Raw genomic sequence first — 26,929 nt, forward strand, 5'->3', positions numbered from 1 at the left:
CTCTGTGATCCAGGTGAAGGTTTTTTTTTAATCTATTTTTTGGTTAATTTTTAGTTTGATTTCTGTTAAATGTAAAAAAAAAATGGACTTTTATTTGTTTTTTTTTGTTGGAATTCATTTTGTTTTGCACATTTGTAATTTTTTTTCTCTGGGGTGTGTGTGAATGCTTGCTGAACTTAATAAGGTAGAGTTTATATGGAACAAAAAAATGAGAAAAACAAAATGGATGTGTAGTGATGAGGAACAAAAAAAGAAAAGAGAGTTCATGCATGGTTCTTGTGCAATTTAGTTATCCTGGAAATGTCAAATAATATCATTGAGTTTGCTCTATGTTATCTGTTTCGGATACTAAAGGGTCACATCTATGCTCACTTTGCTAGGTTTTAATTTCACTTTACTTCCTCTGCTATCAGTTATAAATTAAAAAAAAAATGACATGCTTTACATTTATAAAAAAAAAATAAGTTAATTTCATTGTTATTTTTAATAGAAAACAATTTTTTTCTTAAATTATATTTCATTGTAACTTGATGTTAAGCATTAAAAAAATAAAAATTGAACCTTATTAAATGAAGGATACTCTTGGAGATGATCTCATTAAATAAAACATAAATAATTGAGATTTGTTTATATATGAAAAAAAAGTTGTTTATATTTAAGACCGAATAGAGTAATAGAGATTATTTATTTGTCTCGACTTTGTAATGATTGAACATATTATGTTGTGTCCTTCCATTAAATTTGAAGACTTATGTGTGTTTCTTTAAGGAAAGGAGAATTTGTGCCTCTATGGACATCCGAATAAGGCATAGGAAGTAACTTTGCCATCAGAGGAAGTTCCTCCAGAGCTCCCTGAGCCAACTCTTGGAATCAATTTTGCTAGGGATGATGTGAGTCGCAGGGATTGGATTTCTTTGGTTGCTATGCATAGTGATTCGTGGTTGCTTTCTGTGGCCGATCCAACTCTTCGGTTTTTTACAACATTCATTTTACATTGGTCGATCAATAATCGACTTAAAAAGAACACAGTGGAAATCTCGTAAATAAATGCAAAAGTTTCAAGACGGTTTTAAAAAACCGTCTTAGAAAACTATCATTCTAAGAAGGTTTTGTAAAAATTGTTTTAGAATATTTTTTGTTATTTTTAAAATTTGATTTCTCTCTCCACCCTTTCATCCTAACTCTTAGACTTCCCCTCTCATTCTTTACTCCCCCTTTATAGCTCCAAATTCACATGTCGAATCCCTTTTTGTCAATCACTCCTTGTTCCAATAAAGACTCAAATTTTTCACAAGTTGGACTTTGGAACTTGGATCCATGAAGAAGTGAACATAGTGAAGCAACTCTTAGACTTCTCGTGATGGCAAAGCCGATCCAACTGGCGGACCAAGTGGCCAAGGCAGCGAAAGAGGCATGTGGCCAAGACAGAGAAGTTGGCCTGGCTGCTCCGGCAAGCGGCCCGCGCGAGCTCCGACCCCTACGAGCGGCCCACGCAACGCATCATCGCCGACACTGAGCTGGTCCTCAACAAGGCTCTCTCTCTAACCCTAAAGTGTCATGCTAACGACCTCATGAAACGCGTCTTCAGCATGCATGATCCCCGCCCTCTCCTGGCTCCTCCGTGTCTCCGCCCCCGCTGAGGACCACGTCGACACTGAGTACCTCGGTCTCCCACCCATCTCCACCAACGAGCCCATCCTCGGCCTCATCTGGGAGCAGGTTGCCTCCACACCGGCTCCCTCGACGGCCGCTCCGATGCCGCTGCGTGACAACGACCGCTACGACAAATTAATCATTGAGGAAAGCAGCGTCAGACCCTTAGTAAAGCTTATCAAAGAAGGCACAAAAGAAGGGCAATAGAACGTCGCAAGAGCATGTTAGGTCTAACCCTTGGCCTCATGTCTCTTGGCCTCATTGACCTCGACATTCTTCAACGCAGCGGTTCTCCATCCAAGAAGAAACAAGCAGGTTTTTCCTCTTTTCTATTTTTGTCTACAATAAAGAAACAAGCAGATTCAACGCAAAATGATAAAGTTATCTAAAGATACCAATTTTCACCTCTTAATTTTTCACCTTCCTATTTTTATTGACTTTCTCAAATTTGCTACTCTTTCACTACTAAGTTTTTTTGTTGCTACTACTCTTTTGATGCCAACTACCAATCTCAAAATTGAAAGAGCTAAAAAGTTGGTAAAGAAAAATTAAATTTTAATACATATAAAAGTTTGAACTCTAAAACCCATTGAATAATTTCTTAATAAGGTGAAATTTTGTTAAATTTTAGTGATTTGTGTAATAAAATTGTCAGTCATAATTTTTGAAATTTGAACTCGAAGAATTTGTTTCTACTTGATCTGACTTCTTGTGTGTTTAACTTCATCAATCATTTTTATAAAAATTAAAAGGACTTTTAAAAAAAATAAAAATCATTGCATTAGGAATGACGTGCATTTCATGCTTGCATTAAATGCTTCAATGACCATAAGCATTAGATGAAACTTAAGTGAAGAAATTCATTCATTGTGAGACAATGGACACTTGAAGATGAATGTTTATAAATAAGGGTAGAGCCAAGATTTTTATATAGAGGGAGCCAATATAAAAAAATCATAACTAAAAAAACTATTTCAAATTTTACATTGTGACATTTATAAAAAAATTAATATATATGTAACAAATATTTTCCTATGAGCAAAAAGAAATGGGTAATGCATTGTGAGCATAAGAGAGATACTAATTGACAAGTGTCATCAACACATAAGAGTCTGAAGACCTTTAGCAAAATGAGAAGAAAGTAAAAAAACAACATTTAATTAGGTGAAAAGAATAATTTAAAAATGAATATTTGAGTCACCCATGAAAAATTCTTAGAAAATACTTGATTGAATAAATTATACATGATAAATGCATAAATGCTTAGATAAGTTAACTAATTATAGATGTATCATTAACAAAAATAGAAATCATAAATCTTAAACAAAAAACATTACTAAAAGAAACCAATTATTTTATTTGTTTAAAACTATTTTTTCTATAAGTTAAAAGAGACTAAGTTATTTCAAGTATTTCATAACTCTATTCCTATTTATAGGACACAAATTAAGAGTGATGTTTGTTCTATTTTACATGATCCAATTCATAATTTCTATTGCATTAATTATTTTTATACTGAAATGTCTATGATTAATTGTATACTATATATCAAACAATTATAAGAGAGTGATAAATATTAATAACAATGATGTTTTGAAGAAAAGAATTAGGACAAATGTGTTTCTATTAATTAAATTAATCATTTTTCTTAATCTTAAGGAGTTAGGTCATTGAATCTAATAAATAAGAACAAAAAGAGTATTTACAATAAAGCTTACGCACATGTGTGGAGTTTTGAGTGGGATGCCTAATCTTATCACTACCGCAATAGTTTAATTAATATGAAAGAAAGTTAATAAGTAAGAATGCAAAAATTAGAAAAAGAAAAAAATGTTCACAATAATAAAATGCAATTCAAAAACCTTTAATACATATTAAAAAGAAAGAAGGTACAAGATGCAAGAAAATTTAGCATACATTTGGGATGCAATTGGAAAACCAATAATTATAATTAGATATTTAGATAATAAAAAAATCATGCGAGATAAAAATGCAAGATGAAAATATTAGAAGCATAATATAAATAACTCATAACACAAAGCACGAAGAACATCACTAAAACAATTCATGCACGGATAGTGTAAAGATTATTTACACTGTCATTCTATAAAATTTATTAAGTATGATAAGTTCTTTGATTTTCAGAATACCAACACTAAAAGTTATATCATCTAGTATGATTTATGATTAGTTGATAGTATACAAATATTTATATTAAAAATGTATAAAATCATAATCTTGAGATAAAGGGTGAATTATGCTTCCAAAGATAACATCATGGACCAATAGTTCTTAAATGAAACATTTAATGGTTTTTAGTGGGTTATGGGCTAGTTATATTTATAACCAAGGTTGTCATAAATAAGCATTAACTAGTTCAATATTTACATCATGGGGGAGCCTTAAATCTACGATTAATTTGTGGATGGACCTATATGGACCTGTTAAAACTGTGGTTGTAGTAGGTACCTCTAGCACTTCCAGTGTTGTATCTTGGACCATCCAAAGCATTTTGAAACAAACTTTTGGCAGTGTAATATATGTGATATACAAGATGTAATAGTAAAAGCGCAAAATACAATGGTCTAATTTTAATACAAAATATATTTTGCAGACCAAAAGAAATTGTTATCACATATGCAAGATGTAATAGTAAAAGTACACAATACAATAGTCTAATTTTGATACAAAAGGTATTTTGTAGACCAAAAGAAATTATTACGACATATGCAAGATATAATAGTGAAAGTACAAAATACAATAGTCTAATTTTGATACAAAATATATTTTGTAAACCAAAAGAAACTATTGCCACATATGCAAGATGTAATAGTGAAAGTACACAATACAATAGTATTATTTTTATACAAAATATATTTTACAAACCAAAAGGAATTGTCACCACGTATGCAAAATGTAATAGTTAAAGAACCAAATACAATAGTCTAATTTTAATACAAAATATATTTTGCAGACCAAACAAATTGTTACCACATATGCAAGATGTAATAGTAACGTAAAGAATACAATAGTCTAGTTTTAATACAATATATTTTGCAGACCAAAAGAAATTGTTACCAATTAGGTCAATAGACGTTTGTCCATTAGTAAATCTTTCTATTGGGCTTGTTGGGAAGTCGATGCCATATGATTTGTAATTAGACTTTGTAGTTGTTGGAAGCTTGTTGTTATTTCCATTGTTGGACAGAGAGTCCCCAACGACAAAAAGGTAGGGCACTTTTGATTCTCCATGTACACACTGTTGCATGAAAATTTCAACCAATAGAAGAAAAGGTAGAACTACCCATGACTTAGTTTTAGCTTCCATCTAGAGAAGCTATAATAATGAGACAAAATAAGTTGGATTATTAATTATGATCCGAGAAGTAATTAATGAGTAGTGTGGTAAGTGCAAAAGATGAAAGTTGCATGCGTGTATATATAGGATAGGCAACAAAGTTTTGTGTCCAAGTTGAAATATTTTTTTGCTTTTTTTATTTTGCAATATGAAGTGAAAATGAAGCAATATTGAAGGCTGAAGAGTTTGACAATATTTTTTTTCTTCTTCTCAATCAAAAAAATTAACATGGTTTCTAATTAAGATGACGAATTTGGCAAGTTTGTTACAAATAAAAACAAAAGGTCTAAAGGACTTGTGCCAGTTAACATGAATTCCCAAAAGTACATGTGGCCATTTTTTCTTTTTCTTTTTTTGAATTTTTCTCCATTCGTCATGTTGAGAAGTCAATACCAAGAATGAACAACAATTTTTATTTGTTCCTATTTAGCTACGTTGATGTTCAAAGCAAAGCTTAAATTTGAAGTGGACCAATTCAACAACAAGTTCTCTCCTGATTCCAAATTCATCTTTATAAACAGCACATCCAGAAGCCTTGACAGTTCCCTTGGTATATATACGAGTATTTTTTTATAGATTAAAATAATTGAATGTCTTACAATTTGATTTGGATGCAAGAATATTATACAAGTAACCATGGTTTCATGTGGTTCAGGTTTCACTGTTGCAAATGCTTCTTGCTGCCCATCATTGGGGACAAATGGGTTATGTATTCCTAATCAAACGCTATGCCAGAATCGAACCACTTATCTGTTTTGGGATCAATTCCATCCCACAAAAGCTGCCAACCAAATCATTGCAATAAATTCATATAACGGTTCTAATTCAGCCCTCACTTACCCAATGGATATCAAGCACCTTGTTCGGTCCTGAATGATGATTCAATTCAAACTATGATTATGTCCTTGAATAATTTTTTATCATGCAATTGTAATTTGTATTGAGCTGATCATAAGTGTCGAGTTACATGTTCAAAGTCTTCTGTGCTTTTTTTTATTCCTGTCATATTTACAACTTCACCTATATCTTGCCTTCAAATTGACCAAATCTAACACCGCTAACAACCACCTGAAGCTTGTGTACCTTGGAGATACAAAGGCTTATTCGAATAATGTTTTGTAAAATATGACACAAAAGTGCATGTGCTTGTCAAAATGACTATTGTCCATGGTCACGTATCACGTCCTCTATATGTTTTCTGATGTTTACATCAACATACTCAGTGCGGGACACTATTAGCATGTATGACAATTCACCATCTCATACCCATTTTGTACAATTTGGAATGATCCTCTCGCATATGAGATGCGACCTTATTTCGTTCCCTACATGTTGTCTCCCATTCCTACATTTAACAGATGAATAGAAATATTTTCCACTCATAACTAGTGCATTTCGTTCACCAAATTCGAAGAATTGTTCAACCTCATTCTCATACTCATCATTGATGCATGATGCTTTCATCCAACTTCAATCCATGTTTCATTTTCTGTCATACTCACAAGGTATCCGATATGCATGAAGATCTTATTTCATAAAAGGTGTGGTCTTATCTCATTTAGGAAGACATTTTCTTATACTTGATTCTTTCTTCAAGGCTAAGTCTCTTCAGTTAAATCTGACAAAATTTTGACAGTATTTCGCATTAGTCGTCAAATACATGAAATGAAAGTAATGACATCAATTCCACCACAAACAAATATGCACCTGGAGAACAATATGAATTACACTTTACCAAAATTTCATCAAATTTAAAAAAGGAGACTTAGCCTTCACAAAAGAATCAAGTATAAAAAATGATTATTCCTAAACTATCCAAACGAACAATTCAAAATTGAATATATTGATTAATCCAAATTATCCATATTAATTCTTGTATTCAATCTCAAATAAAAATCTAAAGTTCACTCATAATGCACATAAATTTAATATAAAACAATCAGAATTGTTAAGGATTGAGATGCTACCAAACACAAATTTTATGAAGTAATTTCACACTTGTAACAAGCAGAAGTGTTATAAAGAGAAATATACCTCAAAAGATGCTCACTAACAAAAACAAAGAAATAATTTATTGTAATATGATTTATGTTTAAATATTTTTTATTCAAAAATATGATGAAAAAATGAAATTGATTTAGATAAACTAACATTTAAAAGTACTTGTTGCTATTGGATATCCTTCTGATGGAAAATGAGTTTTTACAAGGAACTCCCAAATTGCTTATGTTTGATTCTCTCTTTAGAGTGAAACGTTGTTAAGAAAATGACTTTTGGAAGCAACCAAACATTATTTATAATCCATTTGAGGATCCAAAAGCATTTTTGAAGCCTTTAAACGGTGAACCAAACGTACTCTTCTATCTTTCAATTTACAGTTTTAGTCTTTATTTTTAAATTAAATTTTAATAATTTTTTAAAATAAATTGAGAATAATTTTCTATTGTAATTCCAAAATATAAATAACTTGTTTTAAAATATTTATTTATTACAAATTTTAATTATAATATAATTTATAATTCAAAAATATTTATGTATTATAAATTTAAATTATATAAAAAATACTAATTTATTTTTAACCACATACTATATCCAACTCATTTTTAATTCACATTTAAATCTATAGTCAAGAATTTAGTTTGAATCGCATACTTACATGTCTTGAGAATATTTATTTTCCTTATTTTACATTTAGGATTTAACTTTAATATATTTTCAGTCTAAAATTTATTTACGTTATTAACTAATTAGTTTCAAATATCACTTTTAAAATAATTATTCAAAAATCATCACCATACATGTTAATCCATGATTGGATAATAAAAAAATTAATCGGTTCTAGCGATATATTTCTTTTGTTTTTTTATATGTTATTCTTGTTATTAAACTTCTAAGAACTAGTATTATTTATCATATAAAAGCCAACTAATTGCTTCCTTTTATAAAATTTCAAATTTGACAATGAATTAAAAATAATTCAACAATATACCCGTTTGTTGAATCAAAAGAATAATACATATTTAGTAATTAAACAAAACAAACCGTAGAAATACATTAAGGACCTAATGTAATAACATGTGTATATAGATGATCTAATTTCACGTCACATATAAATTACAGAACAATCAACCTCTTTTTTTTTCCTCGAGGACAAGAGATTACATTTATAATTGTGATTGTTACTAATTCTCTCAGAGGCAGGATATACGGTTTAATATGTTGAGACGCTCAAGTCTTACTATTATAACCATAGAGAAATGACATTCCACAGATTAGAAATTCCAAAATCAGCGACAACACATTTATTTATGTTATAAAGACAATAATTAAACATAATCACGTTTACAATAAATTAAAACTTCAGGGAACAAGGAAAACAAAAATATTCTGTAGTTCGATCAAGACTTCTTAAGGTAAAAGTCATGTTTGTACAGGTTGATGGTTAGTCTTTAATTACACAAGCAAGGGCATGATGCCTTTGACACTACTGTACAAAGCATGATATGTAGAAACTAAGTGCGTACCATCAAAAAAATATAAAGAGAGGGAACAAAGGAAGAAAAGTGTTACATACCTAAATCTTCTTCTTTACCTCCCGATCTCTTTCTTCCTTAATCGAGTATCATATCTCTATGCATTAATTTTCAAATAAAGCAATTTCTCTCCTTATTCTTGCCCACCTTTCCCCATCCTAACGACAGTAGGTTATTAACTTATTTTATTTTTGCATAATATATAATTGTAATGCCTCAATATTATGAATATTCTATGTGTATATATTTAATATATTTTCTCCATAACCTTTCACCTTATAACTCTCCACCACTTCATTCAAGGAATGAAAGGAGCACCTTCATGGACAGGAAAATGAGAAATTACTTGAGCATTTTGCCCTCCTTGATCAAAAGATATGAAATTTGAAGAATGGTAGTACTCAACATACCCATTATTGTTGCTGTTTTTGTTATTATTCATTACCTCAACATGCACACTTTGACCCTTCATATGTTTCCCAGGAGGAACTGATGAATCTTTCATGAGGGAACCACATTGTCTAGGTTGTGTTTGGTAGAAAACCTTGGAGACCACTAGCTCCCCTTCTTTCTCCTCTTCATCACTGCCAAGGTGGTATTGGTGCATGACCCAATTTGTTTTCTCTGGCTTTCTTTGCTTTCCATAGTTTGTGTAAAGCACAAGGATTTTCTTGTAACCTTTCAACTTGGCAATGTTGTAGACTGGCCTGGTTTTACCAGTTTTGTGCCAACGTGTCTCACTTCCATCTTCATCTGAGTGCACCTTTCTCCTTTTCCTTGTTCCTGTTGTGTATGCCTTGGAAGGCCTGTGAAAGAAATGCCGGATCAGGCCATCTTTGCTAACTCCTGCACTAAAATTTCAATAAATTGACAATCAGATGTGAATTCATATGCTGAAAAAATATAATAAAACTATATTTTTTCTTCTTCACCAAAAATATATCCCGAATAATAATCAAGAGACTAATCATTTTGAGATTGTGTAAAGATCACTAAAATGAATTTTGTTTTCTCAATGAAGTTTTTTTTTTTCACAAACCTCTTAGTTTAAAAAATTTAATTATCTATCAATTATATTAGACCTTGTTGGTAATAAAATTATATTTTTTAATTTGTTTTTTAAGTATCTTAAAATATCAAGTCTTCTAAAATTAGGTTTATTTGAATTTTATTCATTTTCTTTTAAAATCATGTGTTTTTAACAGGCAGGCAGTGAGAGATTAAAAATATTTTTAATTTTGCGGAACCTAAGGAGAGAGAGACTAGAATAAAAAACATATTTTTGAATTATATGTTTTCAGTAAGACTAATAATAACTTAACAAAAGAACATTTTGCACAGCTAGCGTACGTGCATAACTAAGATAGGAAACAGAAGATAAGAAGCTAGGTACTACGTAATAGCAAGGTTAGTCGAAGGGTAATATCCCCTTTCTCTAAATGGCATGCATGTCGGATGGAGCTTTAGTCCAAGTTAAGGATATAAGATAATATAAATAATTTAAACTTAATAAAGTGAATGGTCACATCTTCTACCACAAAATTGTTGCTTCAATAAAACTGATGTTTTCTTCTTCATCGTTATGATATATATATATATATATATATATATATATATATATATATATATAACAATGAATATTATTAATGGGTTGGTTCGAGAGAAATTGAATTGAATATCTTGTAAATGAAATTTTGGATTAAAATCTTGTGAATTAAAAAAAATATAATTTAAAAAAGAAATTTTGTTGAAAGTATTTTTCATTAGAAATTAATTACTACTGAAGATTAAATATATCTTAATGAACATATAATATAATGATTTCGCTCAAAAAAAGATTAAAATTTGAAAGTTAAGATTCACTAGAAATTAAGAAAAAAAATTGTATTGAATTAATCAAGATGTATATATTTTTTCGCATACTCTTTATTAGTTAAATTGCTGAAATTTATTTGAAATCTAAAAGTTTTGTAAGTGATACATTTTATTTAATGAATCCTTTTCATGATTTTTGTCGGAATTCTAAATAAATTTAACCTATAATAGTAAAAAAATGTTTAAAAGAGTATATTTGCACACTTCTCACGTAGAGGATTTGAGAATTGAGAGATTGAACATATTGTATTTGACCTGGCAACTTCTCTGGATGAGTATAGCAGATTCCATTTTCGCCTTCAAGAGTTGGAATGAACTCATCAATTAGGGGATGAAGCTTATGAATATCAGATCGCACCTTCGCTTCTAAATGTTCAAGAATCTCTTGATCCGTGGGATCAAACTTCACTCCAGCAGGCAGTCCAGGCAAGTCATGAATTCCACCACCCTAATAATTAATCAATACCACAATGAAATATATTTCTTGCATAAAGAACACCCAAAAGATAATGGAAAATGAATCTAGCTAGATCAAATTAACTAAACAATTACATAATGGTACGTCACCCTCAAAAGAAAAAAAGTAATTAATCAAAAGGTTAATGATATCTATTACATGTTTATTCACAAAAAGGTTAATTAATAATAATAAAACCTGTTCTTGGCATTTGATATGGTGACCACAAGTAGGACAAGTTCTGATTAAGCTATCTTTTCGTCCCTCCACTATGATGTTATGATGATTGTTTTCAGAGTCACTGCACTGAGTCATTTCCTTGTAATTTTCTGTTCTCTCCCTCACTCATTTCATTTATGGAGACCCTCTTTTCCTTTGTTTCCCTCTTCTGCTGCTATAAAACAAATGGTGAAATGGAACCCAAACTAAAAGAGATAGAGGGATAGACAAGAGAGAGAAAGAGGGAGGGAAACGTTTGAGTTAAGAGAGGGATTTAAAGTAGTAATAATTAATAAAAGGGACAAAAGGGAAACTTGTCTCTTCTAAAGCTTGCTACCTTCATGCCACTACTTGTTAAGGTGTAGTGGAAAAGTATTAAATTCTCTCTCACTTTTGCATGAGAAGTGAATAATATTGCAGTCCTTCCCAATAACCTGTGCTTTGCACTTAACGAGAAAGTGAGAAAGAGATGCTAAAAAATCTAAATAGAGAATGAGATTAACAATTAGAGACAGGGTTGGTTGCACAGGGAAAATATTAAAGAATAAAAAAATAGGATTGCTTTGATCGCAAGTTTAGTCATACTTTGTATATATGGTATGTGAAAACTTGTAGAAGAATAAATGAAGGGTTTTTCGTCCCCTTTAGTTTTTGCAAGTGATTTTGTCCCTTTTACTCTGACTAAAGGTAGCTCTGACGAGTTTCTTAAATAAATCGGGTTTTAATTTGGAAAAGGTGTATTAAAATATGGATAGTGAGTTGAGTGGGATTAGGGCAACCTAATGTATAAGCACAAAGAATTTAGGTCCAATGTCACCCTGGAGTGTAGATAAAGTTAAAAAATATAAATACCAAAAAATAATTAAGAAGAGAAATTAAATTGAAGCGAACAATTTTCAGCCAACCATAATTCCATTCCTTCACGTAGACTTCTCATGCATACCAAGAAACCCCTCATCTCTCTCTCTCTTTCATATCCTAAGGTGACTTAGACAGTCTTAGCTCTCAATGTCAACAATGGTTGTAGGCATACATTATCTTTTGCCATAGGGCAAAAGCAAACGTGATTTTGTGTCAAGAGTTTATTATTAAAATACTGGAAATAAATAGTCTTCAATAGTTTTCAACATTTTTTTCATCAAATAAGATCTTTACTTTTCAAGTTCATATTCTGCACAATTGATTTGTCTAGATGAACAAGACAGATTTTGTAAATTAATGAGTTTCCCTAAGATTGGAAGTACTGTCCCTACGTTTGTTTATGTGCTGGCAGTTGTTGAGTTCCGATCAATTGATGCATATTTGTATATCTAGGTGAAAATAATTAAGCCCACTTTGGTGATGACCCTCATAAGGTTTGCTTTGCATGGAATTAAATATTCGTTTGGATTAATTTATTTTATATTCAAAATAGTGTAAAACTAAAATTTTATGGAGATGATTTTTAAAACAGAAAATATTTTTATTTTTAAAACTTTTTTTTTACCAAATATGAATATATAAATAGGTGGGTATGTAACCTTATTTTTCTTATTGTCTATACTATCCATAAATCCGTCCAACCACTACACACGTGCAGATTGTTTGTTTAAAAAAAGTTTTCCGCTCAATTTTGGTTGGATTGTGTTTTTCCTTGCAATGATAAGTGTTTTGAATTGGGGCCAGATTTTACCGTGCGAATGCATATGATAGGCTGATATTCTAGTTCATCTTAAAAGCAATAATTTATGATTTTCTAGTCGTAAATTACAGAACAAAGGTGACGAAATAATTTTACTTTTCATTCATTCTTTAGTTTCACTAAAATTCATTTTATAAATTTTAAGTCTACATTTCATCTAGCATAAATGAAAATTTTTTACACTAATAAATTAAATTACTTAGTATAATATAATAAATAAACTTAGAATATTCATATTAACAGTTTATATAATTCACTAATAATTTAATTATTAGTTTAATTAATTAATTATTTAAGGTTAGGCTATATAGAAGAATATTTTGATAAATATTTTTAGTATACATGCGCTTCTTTAAGTTTAACCCAATAAATAAATAGCTCGAGATCGATAACCGTCAAATTAAATATATATTGTTGTGTTTGTTATACATTATTCACCTAGAACCTATAATATAATATATTACCAAGATACGTAAGAAATATACTAGTGATATATAACTTATTTTTCTTTTAGGAGAATATACTAATAATAGTTAAACCTAGCTTAATTAGCTTTAGCTAGATTTATATAGTGTCTGATTATACTAGTTAATATTAGACAATATGATACTTGTGATACTTAGCTTGCATATTTAAGTGTGACCAGGCATCAGCCAAACGTGTATCATGACCAAGAACTAGCATATGGAACCCAAATAAATAATCTGAAATTTTCACTTTACTTTCATTATTAAAGTTGGTGATCCTTTGTCGTCCTTGCCAAATATAGAACCCCCAGCAATCATAAAAAAAAATAAAAATAAAAATCATAAACTTCCAGGCTAATGGGTGGCGTATTTTCCATATAGGCCAGTATTATCAACCATGGAAAGAGAAAAAAATATAGAACATGTATTTCTAACTCTTAAATTAAGATCAATTGTGTCCCAAGTTTTTTCTTTTCCATACTTTTTTATTTAATTTCAAGAATGATATCCCAATGTCAATTATTAGCATTTTGTTTCTTTTGCCCTCATCCTCCTTTTTTTTCTGCTCATGGATTATTCTAATTCCTAAAAAAAATCAACGTACTTAGATTATATTGTTTACTTTGTTTGTGATGATGTTGTAAATAACACTCCTCCTCCTTTTTGTTCATTAAGAAAATTGATAATTAAATATTTCTTAGTTGAGATGTTGGACCCTTAATTAAAAGATTAAAGTGCAACCTTAACAGAAATAGGCCCAAGGCAACTGGTAAATGCACCTATTTGTTTGCTAAATACACCTCCCTCTTGTAATTTCATTTTTTTCCCTCAAAATGACCCCTTTCCATAAACTAAATTAGGGAAAGTATTATAATTTTAAGACTTCCAAAAACTATATTCTGAAAATTAGGGAAATCTTTATTAATGGATTTGACACCACATTCAACCCTAAAATCTTTTAAGATATTAGGTTTGCAAGTCTTTCTTGCTTATTAGTTAGTTAACTTGTTTATTTTTATTCAATATGAGATTTTATTTTTATACTTGAATTCTAACAATCTTCCTCTCAAGTGTAGATCATCTCTCTCACATTTAACTACCCCTCCAGCGAAAGCCTTTTTTGTCACTAATGAGTATTCATTGGTGACTCTTAAAGATTGTCCATTATTGTCAATTTATTATTATTATCATTAAATTTGTTTCAATGAACTTTCTGCATCATTTTTTATTTTTTATAATTAAGATAAAATCATTAAGATAGAGTTTTCAAAGTTATAATATATAAATAAAAATGTGTAATTTTTTATAATATAAATATGTCATTAAATATTTTAAAAATGAATCATAATTGCGGTGAATTTTCCCTAAAATATGTATAAACAAAGTTGAGAAATGAATATAAAATAAAATCTTAAATAAATAAACATATTGTAAACAAAAATATTTTATAAAACTATAAAATTGTGCAGACAAATTCATTTGTTTTTTTTAAAAGATTTAATAAACTAAGTAGTATAGTTATATTGCTAGTATTACGCAAAAGGAGAGTCAATGAGGCAGACACTTTTGCGAGGTTGACAATGGACCTAAACATTAATCTATGGTCGGCCTTATAAAATAAGCTCATCACTTATAGACATTTGTACCAAACAAGTAAGCAACTTGCTGCCAAGGACTCGAGGACATGTATATATGTTGTTGTAAATTTCTAATCATATAATATCTTTTTTATTTTTTTCTCTTTTGGGTGATGTAATTATACCTTTCCGTTCAAATTAAAGAATTAAGACGAGAAAGAGCTCATTATTCAAATTTTGTAGGACACATTTGATTTGAAGCTCATGCATAATAACTTTGAAGGGGAAACTTAATTAAAGACACCAATGCAAAAAGCTCATCACAAAATTAAGCAGCAAAAATTTTCAAATCTATGATACTCAGTATGTATATTCGAGACTAATGTTATACATTTATCAAATAAACAGTTCCTATGAAGGGGAAACTTAATTAAAGACACCAATGCAAAACAATTAATTATACAAGCATGGTAGAAAAGAACTTACCAACGCCATAGCCAATTACCAAAGAAATTAAAGAAAATATCAATTACATTTTCCAATGAGCTTCCTTCCGTTCAAGGAAACACATGGGTCCTCCTTCTCTAATGGGGAGAGCAAGACTAAAATTTATACATCTATGATCTGTTTCCCATGTAATCAATACATAAAATTTATTGGGTGGTCAAAATTGTGAGTTTCTATCAATTTGACTAATTTTAATAAGCCAATTTACTAAATGGGAGTATATATTTTCATTCAAACTCAATTTAATGTTGTTATTCACGATAATGTTAGTTGCGTTAACATTTTAGAGGGAAAAAATTTCTGTTTATCGTAAACTTATTCGAATGTTTAATATAATAATATTAATGGTAGCAGCATATATACTCTTTTCTCAATATATTTTTATTGAGAGTCTAGTAATACACTTCTTCTAATACATTATTAATGATTAAAATTTATTAAAAAATATAAAATAAGACTTATTAAATAGGAGATGAGAATCACAAAATTAATCAAAAATAGAAAATAATAAGTTATACTCGTTAAACAAAAAATAAGAACTACAAGATTTATAAATAAAATACAAAATTACAAATGAGACATATATATTAAATAGAGAACCTTTTTTTTACTGCAATAGAGAACATGTTCAAAAATACTAATGTTAAATAATGTATTGTTAGAATTTCTCTACTCCTTTAATTTGTTAGTTAAATTTCATGTAAATTTGATAGTGTAAATATGAAACCAACTAAATAAAGAATGAGACTCAATTATTTAGTAAAGCCTACATAATTTCACCCACTAAGAAATTTTGCCCAAAAAATGTGTTGCTAATCTCTTACATTTGTATGGTTTAAGACAAAACAAATTAAAAAAAATTGTGTTTTAGCTCCTCAATTAATTTAGAGTGAATCTAGTTTTGGTTCCCTAAATTTATAAAAATAGTCTCTATTTCAAAAAAAAAAATATGTCTTTAGCTCTTAAACACTAAATTGAGAAACTAAAATGATTTTCATAACCGTCTTTCAGTTCCTAAATAGTATATTTGAGGGACAAAAATCGTATTTTTTTAATTTAAAAAACGAAAACAATTCTTTTTAAATTTGAGAACCAATATTGGATTCATTTCAAATTTATGGACCTAAAGCATAATTAAGCAAAAAATGATTTATAAAAATTACACTGCATCCATGTTCTACAGCACAAAAACATTTCAGGTTAATGAATGACTTTCGCATGTTACTGCATCCATATATAAAAGATTTCTTGCAGTTGTTGTATATGATACAATACAACTACTATCCCCTAAAACAGAATTAAGCGATCCTAGACTATAAGATAGATGAGCTTCAATATTTCACCCTTGTCAAATACTCCACCCTTTGCACTATGCAATAGAGAAAAGCTAAGCTATCTATTATATATTTTCACATCATTGCTCAAACTACACTTCATTGATAGCATGAGATGCCCCTTCATAGGAACATGGAACATTTCCACCGTTTACACTTCTAGATTTGGGAACTTCAGTTGTTACCTCCTGAAGCATTTTAACCACCTTTCTCATTGTGGGGCGAGTTATTGGGATGGAGCTGGTACAATGAAGCCCCACACTCAATACCTTGCTGATTTCTTCCCTGTATTTGGAGTCCAATGTAGGATCAATCACATGATCTAGTCCTTCATGTTCCAACATGGAGGAAACCCATTTGACCAAATCACTTTCACCATACTCTGGATCAATTGGGGGTCTTCCAGTTACCAACTCCAAAAGGACCACACCAAAGCTATATATGTCACATTTCTCATTCACACGGAGAGTGTACGCGTACTCTGCACATAAAAGAAAAAGTAGCACTTATATAAGTAACTTATGCATGTTACAAAGTATGTTAATTTAAGTCCATTTCCTTTCTATCTAGACAAGAATATGTTACATGATAGAAATAGCAACATATTGACAAATGAAAGACAAATACGAAGAAATGCACACTGATTTAGGATTTGGGGATTTGTCTCTTTAAAGTGAGCAACTCACTTCAGAGGAAAAGTGAATTATCTTAATTATTGACAAGAAAATTAACTACATATGCATAATAAATCACAAATATATTAGAATATACTAGTAAACCGTTAATTTTTCCTTAACCACTGAATTTACTTATTTACACTTATTAACTTTGGAGAAGACTACAAATTCTAACATTTATGTGCTAGCTTTAACATTTAAGGTTCGGCTCCTTTAAAGCTAGCAACTCACGTAAGCATCTTAATTGTTGACGACAGTTGATATATTCCATAGAGATGCATAACAAATCTAAATCTAAATATGTTACAATATAAACCTATAATTTTTCTCAACCATTGAAATTAATTACTTATTTACTTTTTTTTAAAGGACTTATTTACACTATAATTACTTATTTACACTTATTCACTTTAGAGAAAGCATATTTTAACATTTGTGTTATAGGGTTTAAGAATTTAAACAGAATGAAATGAGAATGATTTTTTTTTTCTAAACTTAATTTCACAAACCTGGTGCAATGTAGCCATAGGATCCTGCAATCACAGACATTGACCGTGTCCCTTGGCTGATTCCTGTAACCATTTTGGCAACTCCAAAATCTGCAACTTTAGCCACAAACTCTGCATCAACCAATATGTTGTTGGATTTCACATCCCTGTGAACAATGGGAGGGACGCAATCATGATGCAAATAACAAAGCCCCTCAGCAGCATCAACAGCAATTTTATACCTTGTGACCCAATCCAACAAGCTCTTCTTGTTACCCTTTAACAAATCAGCCAAACTCCCATTTGGCATGTACTCATAAACCAAGAGCCTTTGTTCCCCACTGTTGCAACAACACCACAACTTCACAATATTCTTGTGCCTAATCCTCCCCAGAGTCTCAACTTCAGCATCAAATTCATCTTTCCTAGCACCAACATTTCCATCTACATTCATAGGTGCTCCACACAGTTTCTTCACTGCCACAACAACCTCACCATTGCTGAGCACCACCTTGTACACCTTCCCAGAAGCTCCACTTCCTATCACATTGTCCTCGCTCAGCAACTTAGCAACCTCGAACTCGCTAAACCCGAGCTTGTGAAACGACTTCCACCGCGAAACGCTTAACCCCTTCTTCAATTTCTTCGCCTTTCTGTACCTAAAGTAAAACCATGCCACCCCAATAATGAACACAACTACAGCAAGTGCAAACGTGGACCACAAAATCCACACATACCTCCGATTCTTACTCTTACCGTGACAATCACAAAGCCCAAGTAGATGATTACATATCCCAGGATTCCCTATAAAACTCATCTTATACTTGTCATTGGCATAAAGAGGAGGAATGTCCCCAGAAAGCTGATTGTAAGACAAATTCAGCCCAGTGAGCTTCAAATTCTGCAACATCATAGGAATCTCCCCAGAAAAATTGTTCCAAGAAAGATCAAGATTATTAAGCACAGGAAATTTTGCTAATTCACTTGGAACACTTCCATTAAACATATTATGTGACAAATTAAGGTCAGTGACTTTACTCAATTCACCAATTCCACCAAAATTAAGTTCTCCAGAGAGTTGATTATAACTAAGATCAACATTAACCAATTGACTCAACTTCACCACACTCTCCGGAATCTTTCCCGAGAGATTATTATTACTAGCAGCAAACTCCACAAGATTATCCAACATCCCAATTTCCTCAGGAATCGACCCAGAGAACATGTTATACGAAAGCAACAAATTTGACAGGTTGTAAGCGCCCGAAATCGCCTTGGAAATTTGCCCAGAAAGAGAGTTTTCCAAAAGCTCAAGCAAATTTAAATGTGGCAAACCCCACACCCCATCAGGAACACTCCCAGAGAGGTTATTGTTCTTCAACCGAACCCTCTTTAAACTCTTGCAGTCGCCAAGACTCGCCGGAATCTTCCCGGAAAAATAATTGTACATCAAAATTAACTCCTCAAACTCCCCCCGCCGGCAGATGTTCGCCGGAATCTCGCCGGAAAACCGGTTAAACGAAACATCAATGTGGTTCAGCGGCGAGTTACTCCCCAAATCACTCGGCAATGTCCCAATAAGTTTGTTACTGAACAATTTGAGTTCGTAGAGGTTCGGAGAACGCGCAATAGTCGGCGGCAAAACCCCTTCGAGCTTGTTCTCGTATAAATTCAACGACGCGAGTGGCAACTCGCATAACTCGGTCGGAATCGTCCCAGTCAACTCGTTCGTGGACGCGTCGAAGAATCTTAAACTCGTCATGTTCGACATTCCTTTGGGTAACTCCCCGGAGAGTTTGTTTTTGAAGAGTTCTATTTGGTTCACGCGCTTGAAGCGCGTGAGCCACTGCGGAATGTGACCGGTGATTCCGTTCTGCGAAAAATCTATGTTCGTTAAGTGAGAGAGGTTACTGAGAGTGTCAGGGATGCGGCCCACGAGGTTGCAGCCAGCGAGAAAAAGCGTTTCGAGGTTCCTGAGGTTACCGAGTTGACTCGGTATGCGACTCGGCGAGAACGGGTTGTAAGCGAGTTGAAGGTGTTTTAATGAAGTGAGGTTACCGAGTGAAGAGGGTATTGTTCCGGTGAGGAGGTTGTTGACGAGGTTGAGCGTCTTGAGGCAAGGGAGTGAGGCGAGGCTCGCCGGAATCGCGCCGGAGAAGTTATTACCGGAGAGGTCGAGGTGCTGGAGAGTGGCGATTCCGGCGAGGGAGTCCGGGATGGGGCCCACAAGGTTGTTCTGGGAGAGGTCGAGGAAGACGAGGTTGCGGCACGCAGCGAAGGCGACGGCGGAGAGGGTGGAGTTGATGAGGTTGGAGGCGAGGTTGAGGGTGGTCAGGGAGGCGATTCGACAGAGGACGGCGGGGAAGGGGCCGGAGAGAGAAAAGTTGGGGAGGCTCACGGAGGTGACGGCGCCGGTGAGGGGGTCGCAGGTGACGCTGCGCCAACGGCATGGGGTGGTGGCGGCAGGGTTCCAGGAGGAGAGGGCATTTTCCGGGTCGGAAAGGTGCCGTCTTGCTTCGAGGAGAAAGAGACCGTCTTGGGTTAGAGAGAGAGAGTGCGGAAGAGGAGAGAGAAAGCAGAGGAATAGCAGAAAAAACACGAACATCCTGCGAGAGATCAGAAAGATTGTTCGGTTTGGTCGTTTGTTTCACTTCACTGCTCTCTGTCTCGGTTTTGTTTTGTACTTTTGTTATTTGGAAGATAAAAAGAGAAAAACACAAAAGACTAAAAAGAGCAACAAAGTGGGTCCCACTGTGACTCTCTATTTTAATGGAAATTGAACCTGTTAAACGCATGGGCACGCGAGAATTCTCCTATTCCGTGCTAGAATGCACGTTTTTTCTGCATGGGTTGTGATGGGTTTATCTACTATTTTCTGATTAGTAACTGTTTGAATAGAAGTCACTTTCCTGAATTATTCATGTGTTCACTTTTCTTTTTCTTGTTGTGCTGTTACTACTTTTTCCCATCTTCTCTTTTGTGTTTGATATGATTCACGATTTGAGTCCCACTGTTTTGCAAAAGAATGACGGTTTCTTAAAGCTACGTATGGTATGTGAAAAATGAAAAGGAGATAAGAAATATAGAATGTGTTTAATTGTGATTCTGGGGAGAGATCTGCAAAACAGCGTGAAAAAACTGCTATGGGGAAAAACGTTTCCCATTAGGTGGTTTTGTTAGCTAGTTAACAATCTTTCATTTTTCAAGAAAAACGATTGCTTTTTTTTTTAATAAACAATTGATTGTTTAAAAATTCATTTAATTACCGTTGAAACTTAGTACTCGTAAGGTAATTTTTGGTGAATTTTGCATTGAAATTTGACATATCTTAAAATTTGGATATATGTTTGACATATTTACTACCTTATTGATGTGTCCGATAATAAATGACATTCAAGATCATTTATGCATGTTTGACTAGACCAGGAATCAAGATAAGAGTACTACAATATCATGCAATTAAAGTACTAGTAGAATAATAGAACTTTACTCAAGCATAAAAGATGCCCAATCTGGGTAGACCTCATCATCAATCGATTTTGTCAAATTTAGGGGTGGTTGGTTTGATTATTTTTTATTTTTATTTTCACTGAAAATAGAAAATGTTGATGAAAATGTGTTTGGTTGGATTTTTAAAAATATTTTCAGTGAAAATGAAAACACAAAACAATCAGGAAATGAAAATAATAAAATATCATTTTCAATGTTTTCAATTGAAAACAGGAATCTCATTTTGGGTAAAATGAAAATGTGATGACAATGAATGTAATTTCAAGCAAATCTAAAAATATAAAAAAGACAAAAATTCAATATATCATAAATTTTCAGTATTTTTATTTCCTGAAAATAGAAAATAAAAAGTCAAACCAAACATATTTTCATAATTCTAATATTTTGAAAATGAAAACAGTTTTCAGAAAATGAAAATGTAAACCAAACATACCCTTAGGTTTTAGATGTTCAATCCGACCAAAATCGAACACTTTAGGATTGTAGTCAACCATGAACATCTTCAGATCAGTTGGATTCGGGTTTGTTGGGTGGCAGTTGATTTTAGCCTTTATCATTATATATGGTATTCTATTATTTCTAAGGCTTTACATTTGTGTATCAAATATATGTAGGTGTTTTAGTATTTCTTGGTGGTAATAAACCATCAAGAATAGGTGATGTTCATGGAGACATTATCATAAATTTCTTTTCTAATCCAGAGATATATTTCAAGGTGGCAAGCTTCCTTCAAATGTAAAATAAGTGAACTTTTCAATACTTAACTTTGTGAAAATTATTGTCTTGTAAATCTTTTATAGGTAGATATTGCTTTGGATGAAATGCTACATCTTCAAGAGGAAGGACCTTCAGAACAGGATGTTTCAACCATACTTGAAATTGAGCAACAAGCTTGTGAGAAAGGACTGCAGGTTAGTTGGTCTCTTGAAGTTTGTCTTGTTAGCATTGTAGCCTTTTACTATGCAATCAATGGAACAAAATAGATAGACCAAGACATACGAATTCGTATAACCCTTAATTCTCAACTGTAAACAATGATAAAAGTTATAAGCTATTTTTTTCTTATTTGCACATGTCTTTTAGGAAAATTATTACTGGCTGGATAGGATTTTGCACAGTTATCAATCAAGAGTCTATTCTAGTCATGTTGACACTTCTTTTGAGGTTAGTGACTATTACAATGTCTTTGTTTTTGTATTTTACATTTCAATAAATTGAGATGTCATCTATCATGAGGATTACTATTAGCATTTGGGTTTTCCTCAAACTATCATAAAGGAATTAATTCGAACTTTTAATTCTAGTGCATCGCTTTATGGCCATTGTTTAGTTTGAAATGAAATGTAGCATGAATATATGTAAAAAAAAATCTATCTCTTTTAATTGATTTTGATTCTGACAATTGAATGTGACATTGAGATGTTGCTCGGAAGGTATCATCTAAAACTAAATAATCATTCTTCCCCAATCGTTAGGCTGCATGCATGAAGGTAAGTTGCATGCATGTGTTAAAAGGAGTGTTTTTCTCTTTATCAAAACCATCAAATCCTAACGTGCATTTGTAATTGTCCAATTTAATATCTTGATTGCTTCATTGTAGTAGGTGCTAAATTTGGTATTCTTGTCACAACTGCTTTTAAATTTTGATGTGCTTTCATTACAGTAAAATAATCTTGAACATTTATGAATTTGGTGTAATGATAATGACTCATGTGATTTTGGTGAGTTCTTACAAACTATGGTGATTGGAATTGTGTTAGTGCTCACACAAATTAAAGGTAATTGTGGCCACTTAAAGAATGAGTTAGTGTTAGATGATTGACAAGTACACCAAATTATCAGAAGTAGTAAAGTTAAAACAAAAGTTCAAGTGTCGAATCTATAGAGACTTTTTTTATACTTAGATAGATGAATATTTAATTAAAAAGATTTGGAAAAAGATGTAGAAAAACAATAAATTAAATTGGCAGAAAATTAAATTAAATTAAACAAGGAAAGAAATCAAACATGAATTTAAATTAATTAGTTAAAAACAAAAAAGATAAGAAAAACTAATATTATATAAGTTAATTTCAAAAGATGAGAATGTTGGGAACTCAGCCTACAAAAATTACTCTTGATATAATATTAATGATTTTTTTTTCTAATTATGTTTATTCCAATTTTACACCTGCATCTACTCATATACTCTAACCAAGATCCCTTAAGTGAAAAAGTCTAACTTATCTATCTTCTCTCCCAAATCCTTTTGTAAAGATAAAATAGTTAAATTACATTAAGAATATAAATGTATAACAGGCTAAGTAAAATCAACATATCCCTAGTGATGGAGTTATTTAGATATTATTTCCTAGTTCTATTAGAAAATAACGTTTCCAAATGCTACTCCTAAAACTTACCATACAAATGAGTGATTAAGCCATAAATAATAAAATTAAGCACAGGAAAGGATAATGCAAAAGTAATATTCATAATAGATAGGAAAAGAAATTATATCAAGAACAGTTGGCTGTTAAGTTTCCAATAAAGGGGGTTTAACATCTGCTTGTCATAGAAGGCTTTACAATTGTAAGAGGAGAATATTTAGTAGAGGGGAACAATTGTAAGAGGGGAATTGAGAAAGGGAATGAAGGGAAGGAATAGTCTCTAATGTCTGCTTCTCCTTCTTCTAGCATTTGTCTTCTATAAGGAATTGTGTTTTCTTGAATTTTCTATCTGTTTTTTCCCTCATCTTCCTCCTTCTTTTATAGGTACAATTCAGCTTGGTTTTCATGCAACCTTCGCACTAAGTGCGATTGCCGTGCTTAGTGAGTATGGCGGTAACCTCGCGCTTAGCCCGTGTCTCGCGCTAAGCGCGCCTTCACTTTCTAGAATTATCCATACTTCCTGGCACTAAGTGTGTTGTGTCTATTGAGCCTGTGATGAGCACTGAGGGCCTGGGACGCGCTAAGCACGTATCTTCATATCACCAATTTGCTCTTTTGGGTTTTACTTTTTTTTTTTTTGCTCCAATTATTCACTACACATCTTAAATTCATCAACTTTTAATATTTTCTGCACAACAACTTAAATGATGTTAAAATTCTAATTATTTGCACAAAAAGGAAGAAATAAGAGAGAAAAATTACCAATTCCTATATAATTTAATCCCAAAATATACCTATACATAGCAGTTATGAGTTACTTAGTAATTAACATAACTTAATGTCACTTGTCCTTGATGCTTGACATAATGTTGCACTACCAAGTCAATGAGAAATGATGGTGGCTATGATCCTTGGGTCTTTCTTTCTATTTCTATTAATGTCATTGATATGTAATAAGCCATTGTTTTCCTCCCAAGAAAGTAAATGTTCCCATAGTTTCTATATTATTATTAGAAGAATATTATGATGCTACAACCCTATATTATGGTGGCTATGAATCTCTAGACACAAAAGTCAAGGTATTGTTCTATATTATTCTTAGAAGAATACTATGATGTTATCACCCTGTATTTTAAATTCTTCTATTTTTCCTTTTGTTTCTTACTTTTTTTATCCTTTCACTAGAATGCCATATTCTTTTTTTAATGTTTGCTTTTAAAATGAAATTATATGTATTTTATTTAATCACACGACTCATCATATTCTTGGCTTTTCATACCACAGATTGTTGGGCACTCACTTGGTGGTGGGACTACAACACTATTAACATATATTCTTAGAGAACAAAAAGAGTTATCTTCCAACACCTATGTCACATTTGCCCTAGGCATGTAATTATACTAACTTGACATTTGAAGTTATTATTGAATTGAGTGATGATAATCGTGCAAATTACATTGAATTATCCTTTCATTTAATAATGGTCAATGTTGGTGTTCAAAATGAGTCGAAGCTATTGTTATAATCATTAATGAGTTTGGGTTGTGATATGAGATTTCAAATTTCTCAGTCAATCACTATCATTTAGACATAGAAGCATGAGATTTATATATCTGTTTAGCATGATATGTATTATGTTATAAGTATAAATGCATAATTTGACTTCATAGTTGCAAAATTAAAGTCAAAAATCTATTTTCTTCAAATCAAACTTAAAGAAGATATATCATTTTCATTTTTGCTTGTGGAATTTGCTTTACAACATTGAATTTTCCCTAATATTGGAGTCTTGCCTATGTTCTAATCATTATTGCTAAGACCTTTCACTATTGTCTCTAATATAGGAGTCTTGCCGATGTTGTATGATACTTACAACATCAATTTTTTCAGAACCAATATCATCTTTGTTTTTCTTTTGTCTATTTGCTACTATACAACATTGGTTTTGGCAAAATCGATGTTGTATGATACTTACAACATCGGATTTTTAGAACCGATGTCGTTTTTTAGGGAGAACCGATGTTGTATGATGGATTTCAACATTGGTTTTTATAACCAATGTTAAAAATGACCTATTTTTAACGACAATCATTTCAACATCGATTCAAAACTGATGTTGAATGTCCAAAAAAATCGATAGTAAATACCAATTTTGTAGTAAAGAATGCAGTTGTGATGGAGGGAGACTAATTGGTGTCAGAGAAAATGATGTTGATGAAGAAGCAGTTGGTGGTGTACCAGCTGGTGTCATAAAAGACATTGTTGACATTTTTGAGAAGGAGACCAAGACCGGTGTTGGTGGTGAATACTTGTATAACATGTTGATCTTGAGCGAGAACAATGAAGTAAAAAAGGAGAAAGGAAAAAGAAGAAGGAAGGAAAAAATAAGAAGGGTCTCACAAAAGGATTCAAGGATAAAGAGAAAATGCCCTGTCATTGTCAAGTCTTTGAGAGTCTTGGTGCAAATTGCATAGCCATAGACTTGTAGCACATGCTATGTAGTATGCAATTTAAAAATTTAAACTAGTTGTGTGTTGGGTTCGATCGGGTGCAAACATAAACATATTTCTATTTTCAAACTGCATCTTCCTAAATTATCCATTTCTATTTTGTTGAGCATACTCACTTATTAGAGTCGAGGATTCATAGGGTTTGTTGTTGAATTTGATTCACAAGTAGCTAATAATTTGCTACACATGCAATGGTTGTGCGAGAACTCACCTTTGTTATGGTCCTTTTCATAATATCTTATGATTCCTTTCTATTGGAGGTAGTTTCTCTTGATCTCATACTTATAGGCAAGACTGGCTCAACAAAAAATGAGACTTAAAGTAAAATTTGTAGGGATTTTTTTTTTCTTTAAAGAAAAGAATGATATGTGGGGCCTTTTAGTCAACATATATGACCTTTTTTACTTTAAAAAACCAATAACAAATATTTTTTTTGTTATTAGGTCTAAAACTTAAGTTTTAATTGTTTTATCTTTGGGTCAGTCTTGCTCATAGGGAAGCTAATCAAGTCACAGATGCATTAGAGCTAATTATGCTCAATCCTTTAAGGATATACTTCATATTTTTTTTTATCCTTCGTATTTTTTTTTATGTTGGGCTAGTCTTATCATTTTGACTAATGTAACATGTATCGTGTTTCCACTCCACTTTTAGTGGTTCTTGTGGGTCTTTCGCTTTATTTTACCAAAAAAAACATAGAAGCACATAATGAATTTT

General features: G+C 31.9%; 3 protein-coding genes across 3 annotated transcripts; 1 reads left to right on the forward strand and 2 right to left on the reverse strand.

The window, feature by feature from the left end:
• Positions 1-1,874: 1,874 nt before the first annotated feature.
• On the forward strand, positions 1,875-5,884 carry LOC102670249 (GDSL esterase/lipase At1g29670). Its single transcript, XM_006582718.1, has 3 exons — positions 1,875-1,968; positions 5,442-5,561; positions 5,667-5,884. The coding sequence occupies exons 1-3, from the start codon at positions 1,875-1,877 to the stop codon at positions 5,882-5,884; spliced, it is 432 nt and encodes a 143-aa protein (XP_006582781.1).
• A 2,406-nt stretch (positions 5,885-8,290) lies between these two features.
• NAC163 (NAC domain-containing protein 163) lies at positions 8,291-11,811 on the reverse strand. Its single transcript, XM_003526212.5, has 3 exons — positions 11,075-11,811; positions 10,675-10,867; positions 8,291-9,390 (listed from the first exon to the last, which is right to left on the reverse strand). The coding sequence occupies exons 1-3, from the start codon at positions 11,189-11,191 to the stop codon at positions 8,843-8,845; spliced, it is 858 nt and encodes a 285-aa protein (XP_003526260.1). The 5' UTR covers positions 11,192-11,811; the 3' UTR covers positions 8,291-8,842.
• Positions 11,812-16,520: 4,709 nt separating this feature from the next.
• On the reverse strand, positions 16,521-20,509 carry LOC100796415 (receptor-like protein kinase HSL1). Its single transcript, XM_003526213.5, has 2 exons — positions 17,848-20,509; positions 16,521-17,142 (listed from the first exon to the last, which is right to left on the reverse strand). The coding sequence occupies exons 1-2, from the start codon at positions 20,429-20,431 to the stop codon at positions 16,754-16,756; spliced, it is 2,973 nt and encodes a 990-aa protein (XP_003526261.1). The 5' UTR covers positions 20,432-20,509; the 3' UTR covers positions 16,521-16,753.
• Between the last annotated feature and the right edge of the window lie 6,420 nt (positions 20,510-26,929).

The sequence above is a fragment of the Glycine max genome, chromosome 6, assembly GCF_000004515.6.
Source record: "Glycine max cultivar Williams 82 chromosome 6, Glycine_max_v4.0, whole genome shotgun sequence".
In the NCBI taxonomy this organism is placed as follows: Eukaryota; Viridiplantae; Streptophyta; class Magnoliopsida; order Fabales; family Fabaceae; genus Glycine; species Glycine max.

Excerpts from the sequence above, each read along its gene's own strand:
- LOC102670249 (XM_006582718.1), top strand. The coding sequence starts at position 1,875 with ATGTTAGGTCTAACCCTTGGCCTCATGTCTCTTGGCCTCATTGACCTC. Across the intron at positions 1,969-5,441 it reads ATCCAAGAAGAAACAAGCAG|CTACGTTGATGTTCAAAGCA; the intron begins GTTTTTCCTCTT and ends GTTCCTATTTAG. Across the intron at positions 5,562-5,666 it reads AAGCCTTGACAGTTCCCTTG|GTTTCACTGTTGCAAATGCT; the intron begins GTATATATACGA and ends CATGTGGTTCAG.
- NAC163 (XM_003526212.5), bottom strand. The coding sequence starts at position 11,191 with ATGACTCAGTGCAGTGACTCTGAAAACAATCATCATAACATCATAGTG. Across the intron at positions 10,868-11,074 it reads ATATCAAATGCCAAGAACAG|GGTGGTGGAATTCATGACTT; the intron begins GTTTTATTATTA and ends ATTAATTATTAG. Across the intron at positions 9,391-10,674 it reads TCATCCAGAGAAGTTGCCAG|GAGTTAGCAAAGATGGCCTG; the intron begins GTCAAATACAAT and ends ATTTTAGTGCAG.
- LOC100796415 (XM_003526213.5), bottom strand. The coding sequence starts at position 20,431 with ATGTTCGTGTTTTTTCTGCTATTCCTCTGCTTTCTCTCTCCTCTTCCG. Across the intron at positions 17,143-17,847 it reads CTATGGCTACATTGCACCAG|AGTACGCGTACACTCTCCGT; the intron begins GTTTGTGAAATT and ends TTTTATGTGCAG.